The sequence below is a fragment of the Nematolebias whitei genome, chromosome 3 (assembly GCF_014905685.2).
Source record: "Nematolebias whitei isolate Nwh7 chromosome 3, NemWhi1, whole genome shotgun sequence".
Lineage (NCBI taxonomy): Eukaryota > Metazoa > Chordata > Actinopteri > Cyprinodontiformes > Rivulidae > Nematolebias > Nematolebias whitei.
The window spans coordinates 51,895,323-51,905,289 of record NC_056500.1 but is presented as its reverse complement, the minus strand read 5'-3'; the positions used below and the strand labels follow the sequence as shown (position 1 = coordinate 51,905,289).

Below are 9,967 nucleotides of genomic sequence, written 5' to 3'. Positions count from 1 at the left end.
GGTGGTGTGTGACGGTGTGGTGGTGCTGTTGTGTGACGGTGTGGTGGTGTGTGACTGTGTGGTGTCGCTGCAGGCTTCCGCCTGGCTGTGCTGCAGCTGCAGGTGGGCAGCATCAAAGCGGACAACCTGAGCAGGGCCCGGCGGCTGGTGAAGGAGGCGGCGGGACAAGGAAGCAAGGTGATGCTGCTGCCGGTGAGGGTCACCAACACAATCTGTCCATTTCCCTTCAAAACGCATCTTTTTGTATAATTTCTGTAATCTTTCTCACCATCAGCCAAACACTGGTGTCTTTTTATCAGTAGACTCGGGCATGACTTGACGAGGACAGTTAGACATTTGTTACACTTGGGTTTTCTGCTTAGTTACTATTTAACTATCAATAATGTCGAAAGGTTTCAAGATGAACATTAACTTACGTGAGAGGCTCAGACCATTTAAATTTGGTTGGTACAAAAACTGTGGCAACAAGCAGTAAGATTCAGGTGCATTAAAAGGTCTTTTATTATATTTTATTTTTTTTAAAGAAAAACATTTAAAGTTATTACACAGAGTAGGGCTGGACAATAATTCAATATTGATATATGTCACGATATACTTTTATTCAATAACGATGATATGAGTTTTAATCACATTTTCGATATTTCAATAAGATGACAGCGTTTTATGAAACAAAAGCTTCAAAACATGCAGTAAAATTACATCGAACCACTGCTTCGCAGCCTGTTTTGGTGTGGAAGAAGTCACGTGACACGTGACGTCCGAAACACAAACTGCTTCGTTGTTGGAATGAATCTCTGGACTGGTTCACGGTCCAATCAGCTGACTCCCTGCTCCGCCTCGTGTCGATTCTGACAGGTGACAGGTGGAGACAGTTTTGAACTGAGAGCTCAGCACGATGAAGCGGCTGTGTTTCTGCTGTTAGTTCAAACTGAGGAATTATGGAGGCAGCCAGGAAGACAGGTGGTTCTAACATGTGGGTTCATTCTGCTCATGGTGAGGCGGTTTAAATGTCAACAAAGTTCTAGTAATGTTCAGCAGTGAAGATATTATCTAACCCATGTATTTAATATAATTACAGTAAAATGATGTATGTGATTTTAATAATCATGTATCAGTGTGGGCTCAAATGATGATTTTTATTTCCATTAGTGTATTTCTACAGGAGCAGTGTTTGGTGTGTTCAACTGAAGCATCATGATACCTCCTCTATGATTAGACTAGGGCTGCAACAACGAATCCAAAAAATTGATAAAAATCGGAAAAAATTGATGATTAAAAGTGCTGGCAACGAATTTCATTATGGATTTGTTGTGTCGCACGATTAAGCGTCTTTCACGGCGCTGCAGAGCCGTTTTGTTCACCTGCAGTTCATTGTCAATGCTGACTGACTGAATAAAGTTTGAAAAAAACAAACCTGCAGCGTGAGTTGAACAGAGCGAGGAGGAGGAGGAGGAGGCAGAGCAGAGTGTTTTCAAAGGAACATAAGTAAATTTTACAAATGACCGACGCAGAGAAAACTGTTGGACCCAAGTCCTCCAAGTGTGGGAGAACTTCACAAAGATAAAAACTCAGAAACATGCAGCTTTGAAAATTTACGACACGACACGGGAGAACCACGGAGATAAACGTAAACATGTTGGAGTCACGAGCTGCAGCTGATAAATGTCTCACTCCCAACTGGTGTTGCAGGTGAGTCTCTACAATTTAACACTTTGTTCTGTTTCAAGAGAGAAAATGTAACGTCAGTCTGTCTGAAGATGAAGCTGCTGCTTGTTTGTTTGTTTGTTTGTTTATCTGATTAATGACGGTGATAGAGAACGTGTGTTACTTTTTATTTAATTTATTTGGTACAAGCAGTGTTTAAATGTGATTTATAAATAAATCTAACACAAAGATAATAATTTAATGATTAAGCTTCAACTTTTAATTTGCTGGCAAAGTCTGAAGACACTGCAGGTATGGCAGGATGAATTGCATTTAAACAGGAATTAAAGTAATTTATTACATTACTCAAATGTGTGTAATTAAATATTTTATATATATGTGTGTGTGTGTGTGTTAATTGTTCTTTTAGCTACTTTTGCCTGAACCTAACACTGTAAGTGAAACAAGGCATTTCTTGAGTTGCTGTAAATTATGATATAAAACATATTTACTGTCTCATTCCAGAAAACAACAACAACAACAACACTTCATGATGGACAGACATCATGGACACCACAGCAACAGCTGTCTTCACTGAAACATCCTGAACATGATCGTCACTGACATGAGGCCTCTGTCCATGGTTGAAGACAAAGGCTTCACTACAATAATCCACACTTTTAATCCAAGTTACAATAATCCACACTTTTAATTCAGGTTACATAATCCACATTTTTAATCCAGGTTACAATAATCCACACTTTTAATCCAGGTTACAATAATCTACACTTTTAATCCAGGTTACAATAATCCACATTTTTAATCCAGGTTACAATAATCCACACTTTTAATCCAGGTTACAATAATCTACACTTTTAATCCAGGTTACAATAATCCACACTTTTAATCCAGGTTACACTCTTCCCTCAAGGACACATTTTACAAAGTATCTACATATTGTGCAGGTATAAAGACACATTTGTATATATTTTTGTGTACATTTATTTTTTTAAGCTATTTGACTAACTTTTATTTTTTATTATTCTAGAATAGTAAACTAGCAACCTGTTTTTTGTGTGAATTTCTATGTCAGTCAAATGTTCAATTTTGGAATAAAGGGGTGGAAATTAAAACGTTTTTTTTGTTCTTTTCGATTCATCGATTAATCGAGAGAGAAAAAAATCGGCCGATGAATCGATTATTGAAATAATCGTTAGTTGCAGCCCTAGATTAGGCACTTCAGCTCCAAACATGGAGATGATGGAGACATCATTTCATTGTTATTTTATGAACGATAAAGACTCGGACTCTGCCACAGGCACAATACCATTGCAACATTTTTATTAAATCAATTCAGTGCACATTTATCAATCTTTATTTGAAAACATGTAAGCATAAATACATTTTTGAACCAGACAACATAGAAAGTTGATGAATTTAAAAAGTCTTTTTTTTTTTTTTTTTACCACAGTAAAGTAGTTTCTTAAACACTAGTCACTGAAGTTCTTCGCTGTGTGACACCAAAAGCCTAACTTGACAGCAGCATTGCAAAATGCCACAAGAGGTCATTGTAACTGAAGCTTCAACAAATGAACCTGTTTTTGAAACAATTGGCCCAACTGGTTCAATACTTCATAAAAGCTTCATTTACTCATCACTGCAGCGTTTCACTGACACATTTGTTTTTCTAAAAAAGTTAAATCTGGTCCTCTGGACATTCAAATGTTTGAATGACAGAGGACCAGATTTAACTTTTTTAGATTTTTCTACCTGTATTATTGAGCAGCATCAGGAGATTTCTTTTTCTGTTTGGGTTGAAGCGGCCGCTTCAGTTTCAACCCGGACAGAAAAAGGTGTGACACAACTACGTAAGTGCGCGGTGACGTATTGTTACGCAGAGCTCGAGTCCAGAATGCGTTAGCAGTAGGCAGTTGGACATTTTTCAAAAGTTGTTTTAATTAATGGCCTTCTGCTTGCAACTAAAAGAACGAGCACTAAAAATGCAACTAAAGGACACCTCATTTGTTGACATTGAATGAATAACACAGGAGATATTGTTATTCAAAGTAGTAGTTTTAATGTACTTTAATTAAGATAATTTACAACAGAGAAAAATAATTGTGTTAATTAACAAACACTTCTGACTGAAAAGAAGTGTTTATTAAAATAAACACCAGTTCTATGTGGTAAACAGTATCCTAATCAAATTCAGTGGTGATGTCACTGAATATATGTAAATGTTTTTCCTGCTGACCTTGGGGTCACCAGGTGACCTTGATGACTCCCAAGGTCAAAGGTCACATTAGTGCAGTCTTGAAGCTAGCAGAAACGGTTACTTCAATGAAAACAAACATATGCACAATTTGTGATGCATTCTAAGGTGAATTCTGTACAACTATGGTTGGAAGTCAGTGTTTCCCCTAGATAACTTGCCATGGCGGGGTTCTCATCTCGTCCATGATTTTTGTTGATGGGAGACGGACACTTGTCTGAGCGCAGCTTGTACTAACAGTTTTTGAGTGGGGGCAGGGGGCGTTTAGCATGAGGGAAGAGGCGACATGAGTGCTTCCTTTAGCTTTTTAGCTAGAGAACCTGTATTTCTCGCTGCTTGCTTAGTGCTATGTCAGTGCTGGGTGGGGAGGTGGGGGGGGCAAGTTTGGTTTGGTAGGCGGGGTGCTCAATTCAGTTGACGGGGTGGGGCACCCCGCTTGTATAATTGTAGGGGAAACACTGAATGTGATAAAGCTCTGATTAGTCTTATTAGAATGACTTGTTCAATAATCTTTGTAGAGATCTAGTATAGAGCTGTATGAATGGATAAATGAGGCAAAGATTGTTGTGTAAAGCGCTTTGAATATCTTGAAATAAGATAGAAAGGTGCTATATAAGTACAGTCCATTTACCATTCAAATCAAAATGTAGCTCAGAATGAGAGGGTTCTAAAACTGCACCTTATGCATAGATTTAAAACTTTTCCTGGATTATTTCCCCTCTCTTTTAATTCAAAGCAAGATCACCCTGGCTGTAGTCTGTCAGGAATTTGAAAAGGGGTATCTGATGGTCCTCACACTCCTCCTCAGCCTCATTGTCTCTCCAGTATGACAAACAAACTGTTGTCAAGACATTTCTCTTTTGCCACACTCAACACCCTACCACGGTAAAGTACATTGCATCCATCCTTTTCAGAAAACCAGACATCCATCCATTATCTTTTACCTGCTTCTTCCATTTTTTCGGGTCACGGGGGTCGCCGGTGCCCATTTCCAGCAATCACTGTGCGAGGGGCGGGGTACACCATGGACAGGTCTCCAGTCCATCACAGGGACACATAGAGACAAACGAGACAAGCAACCATTCACTCTCTCTTCAGAAAACCAGACATGGTCAATACAACAATTAACCAGACTCTTGGGATTGTTCACAACATCACCAACAACTTCTCTCTGCTCTTCACTCAAACCCAGTTCTTCGGCCGGTTCATCCTTAAGTTCACCACTTTCTACTGCTGCTTTCAGTTTCTTCTCCACTGTGTTCCGATGTTTGGTTTCCTTCTTTTGCTGCTTCTTCTCTTGTCTGACCTGGTATTCTTTTTCACGCAGTCTTTCCCTTTCCATTCTGATTCTCCTCACTTGCTTTGCATCACCTGAGGCTCTGTCTGCCCTGATGGAATTCCTTGGTAATTTAAAATTCAAAGAGATCCTTTTGGCTGGAGACCTTAACATTGATTGGTGTAAGTCGACCCCCCTCTGTGATAAATTCAAGGAATGTTGCCTGTCTCTCAATCTTACCCAATTGATCAACTCTCCCACTAGATTAAACAAAAACCGTCCTGAAAATTCCTCCATCTTAGACCTATTTCTAACTAATATGCCTCACAAATTCCCTGGTACAGGTGTATTCGCTGATCTTTTGAGTGATCATTGTGTGACAGCGGCTTTAAGAAATAGTAAACTTCCACCTTCTAAGCCCAGATTAATTCAAAAAAGAGATCTGAAACGTTTTTGTGAACAGTCATTCCTCTGGGATCTGTCTTACTTTGACTGGCATCATATTCTGTTAACTGATGACGTGAACTCCACTTGGAACTATTTTCATAATAGTTTCATTTATTTTGTGAACAAACATGCTCCTTTTCGTCAGTTCAGAATAAAGGGACGAGACAGCCCCTGGTTTACTCCAGAGCTAGCTGACCTCCTGCACAGGAGAGATCATCTTTGGGCTGTAGCGAGAAAATCTGACTCAGACACTGATTGGTTGAGTTTTTGACAGATGAGGAATAAATGTACAACTGCTGTCAAAGCAGCAAAACAACTATTTCTTATCTCAGACCTCCAAAAATCTAAATGACCGTAACAGATTCTGGAAAACCTCAAACTTGTCCTAAATGCCGACAAAACCAAAGGGATGCTTTTTTCACATAGGAAGTTGGTCCCAGCAGTTCTTCCTCCGATTTTATCCTCAAATGGTGTCCCCATTGAGTTTGTTGATTCCTATAAATATTTGGGTATCTTGGTCGACGCACATCTCTCTTTTAAGCTCCATGTGGAAAACTTGGTAAAGAAACTGAAAGTTAAACTGGGTTTCTTTTTCAGAAACAAATCCTGTCTAACCCTGAATGTTAGAAAACGCCTTGTATCTGTGACTTTCCTTCCCTCCATTGATTATGGTGACATTATTTACATGAACGCTCCTACAAGAACCCTGCAGATGTTGGATGCTGCAGATGTTGGATGATGTCTATCATGGTGCACTAAGATTCATAACTGGCTGTGATTATCGTACCCACCACTGCAGCCAGTATTCACTGGTTAACTGGACATCATTAACTTCACGCAGACTCTCTCACTGGTACATTTTCATCTTTAAATCACTTCTTGGTCTGCTGCCTTCATACATCTCCTCCTACATGTCTCTGCGTGAGTGCAGCTACAGTGTGCGCTCTCAGGTACATAGTTTCGTGCCACCTCATGTACCACATGTGATGTGAAAGACAAATAAATCTCTCTGACACTGACTCTGATTCTGACGGTCATGGGCACTCATTTTGAAGCGAAAACTTAACGCGCGTTAGAGATTAGCCTAGCCTGCTATGCTAATGCCTTCTGGACTCGAGCTAAGATCTACATCTACGTCACCACGCATTTACGTAGTTGTGTCACACCTTTTTCTGTCCGGGTTGAAACTGAAGTGGCCGCTTCAATCTGAGCAGAAAAAGAAATGCGTCAGTGAAACTCTATAATCATATATCGAAATATTGAAAATGTGCTTAAAACTCATATCACTGTTTTTGAATAAACGTATATCGTGACATATATCAATATCGAATTATTGTCCAGCCCTAACCTGACATAACCTGGGCACAACCCTGTAGCTTGAGAATTACGGGACCTCTGCACTGACCATCAGGCAACTGTAGCTGTTTCTGCCATTAAAGAATATAATTTAAAATTCATCTTTTTCTTTTGGCTGCTCCCTGCAATAGGGGTCGCCACAGTGAACTAAGTCACATGAAGACTTGGCAGTTATTTTTACGCCAGATGCCCTTCCTGACGCAACCACAGACCACCCATCTACCACAGCCCTCTGTGTGGAGCAGAGAGCTGATATCTAGGACACCCAGAGGAGCAGATAGTAGGGGTTAAGGGTCTTGCTCAAGGGCCCAGAGTGGGGCGAATGAGGTGGGGGCAGGTGTGGGTGCTTCACCTACCCCACCCACATTTTTGATGTTGTCGGTACCGGGGCTTGAACCAGCGACCTTCCAATCACAGGCCCACCTTCTCCAACCTCTGCTCCATCACTCCCCTCATAATTTAAAATTCATCTTCAGTAAAAAAAAGTGGCTTTATTCTCATACATTATACAGCATTTTTCACTTTTAATAACATCAAGTAGATATTTTTGTCATAACCATACTGGAGCAGTAGGATTTCTATAGAATGGTGCTGCTTCTGTTTGATTTATTCACACAGCTGTGCTCCTCACTTTACTTTAGGATATATAAATTAAAAAGAGCCACTAGTCAATGTAGTATTTCAAAATAAAGCTTTTCCTAAACACAATACTACACAAAATGTGCAGGTGTTGAAAAAGTTAAAAGAAAAAAAATTAAAGGTTGCACGATGGAGCAGGGGCAGCACGGTGGCGCAACTGGTAGAGCTGCTGCCTCTCAGCGAGCAGGTCCTTGGTTCAAACCCCGGTCCAGGGGCCTTTCTGGGTGGAGTTTGCATGTTCTCTCTGTGCATGCGTGGGTTTTCTCCGGGTGCTCCGCTTTCCGCCCACAGACCAAAACATGCATGTTAGGCTGATTGGTAACTCTAAATTGTCCCTAGGTGCGCGTGAGAAAGTGAATGGTTGTTTGTCTCGTTTGTCTCTATGTGTCCCTGTGATGGACTTGCGACCTGTCCAGGGTGTACCCCGCCCCTCGCACAGTGATTGCTGGACATGGGCACCGGCGACCCCCGTGACCCAAAATGGAATAAACGGGTAAAGATAATGGATGGATGGACAATGGAGCAGTTGTTAGAGCTGTCGTCTCATGGCCTGGGACCTTTCTGAGTGGAGTTTGCATGTTCTCTCCGCGAGTTTTCTCCGGGTTTTCCGGTTTCCTCCCACAGACCAAAAACTTGCATGTTTGACTGATTGGTAACTCTAAATTGTCCCTAGGTGTGAGTGAGAGAGTGAATGGTTGTGCGTCTCGTTTCATCTCTATGTGTCCCTGTGATGGACTGGAGACCTGTCCATGGCTTACGTAGTGACTGCTCAAGATAGGCACCAGCTCTCCATGACCTGGAAAAGACAAGGAGGTAAAAGAAAATGGATGGAAAATTATTTAACAAATATAATTCAAACTGTTTATTTTAATTAAGTAACAATATAGTATCATAATAAATCTGCATCAAAACAATAATTGGTGTGACCATTAGGGCTTTAACAGACTACTCGAGTAATCTACAAATTGATTCCTAGGCCATCTATCGAGTTTTTTTAATTTCATGTCGAGTATTCGTGGTGACGTCATTACGTTGCCGTTACGTCATTGTGCCACGTGTCACATGATCCGCACCAGGCACGGGTTACAAAATGGATTCCTCCCAGCAGATGGACTGAGCGGAGCAGGCCCAGTCTTGACAAACAGGTAGAAATGCATCAATAATATGGAAATATTTCACTAAAGATGAATCTTCCAGTTCAACTACCGTAAGGAAACAGACAATGAATCAACTTCCTGACTGTTTGGAGCTCGTTGTGATCCGGTGTTACACCATATTCTGTGACCAACGTATATTGTGACCGTAGGGGGCGGTGTTGCATGCACTGTTGCAGGTCACAGAATATGGTGCAACACCGGGTCCAATCGACCGAACCAGAACCAGCTTCCTCTGACCATCCATTCATCCATCCATCCATTATCTTTACCTGTTTATTCCATTTTGGGTCACGGGGGCCGCTGGTGCCCATGTCCAGCAATCACTGTGCGAGGGGCGGGGGACACCCTGGACAGTCCATCACAGGGACACATAGAGACAGACAAACAAGACAAACAACCATTCACTCTCTCACTCACACCTAGGGACAATTTAGAGTTACCAATCAGCCTAACATGCATGTTTTTGGTCTGTGGGAGGAAACCGGAGTACCCGGAGAAAACCCACGCATGCACGGAGAGAACATGCAAACTCCACCCAGAAGGCCCCTGGACCGGGGTTTGAACCAGGGACCTGTTCGCTGAGAGGCAGCAGCTCTACCAGTTGTGCCACCTTGCTGCCCGCTTCCTCTGACCTTGTTTCACAAATAAAAACCAAAAAATATTAATCTCTAAACCTGTAAAAAACCTATAAACATATTAATCTCTAAAACCAAACCTAATGCACCACAGCTAGTGGTGGTGCAGGGTGGTTGACCCCCCACTGTTTTTAGTTTCATTTTTGACATGCCGCATGTTTCTTTTACTTTTGCAGCTTAATAATAATAACAATTTAGTTTTCCTGTGACTTATTTGCAGTATGATAAATGGTAGGAGCATAATATACACTCCCAATGTTTTGTTGGTCTTTTTTTGTAAATAATGACCTTTTTTGCGGTTTCATTTATTTATTTATTTTTGTATCTTTAAATCCTATGACGTCATCAACTACTCAAGTTCTACTCAAGTTTTATTATGTTAATGTCGAGTTTAAAAATTATGTAGTTGTTCAACCCAAAGTGACTAATGATATAACTGTCAATATCAGTTTTAGCCACTAGATGTCGGCATTCTTGGTAACATGGTAAAACTAGGATGTATCAGAGTCAGAGTCAGAGTTTCTTTATTGTCATTTGCACC

The 9,967-nt window shown here is 40.9% G+C and overlaps 1 protein-coding gene across 1 annotated transcript in view; it reads left to right on the top strand.

The window, feature by feature from the left end:
- Positions 1-73: 73 nt before the first annotated feature.
- Positions 74-9,967, top strand: part of nit2 (nitrilase family, member 2) — a gene marked incomplete at its 5' end in the record, with an annotated part of 80,456 nt that continues 70,562 nt past the window's right edge. The window contains 1 exon segment of the mRNA XM_037698320.1: positions 74-192. Coding sequence (XP_037554248.1) covers positions 74-192 — 119 coding nt within the window.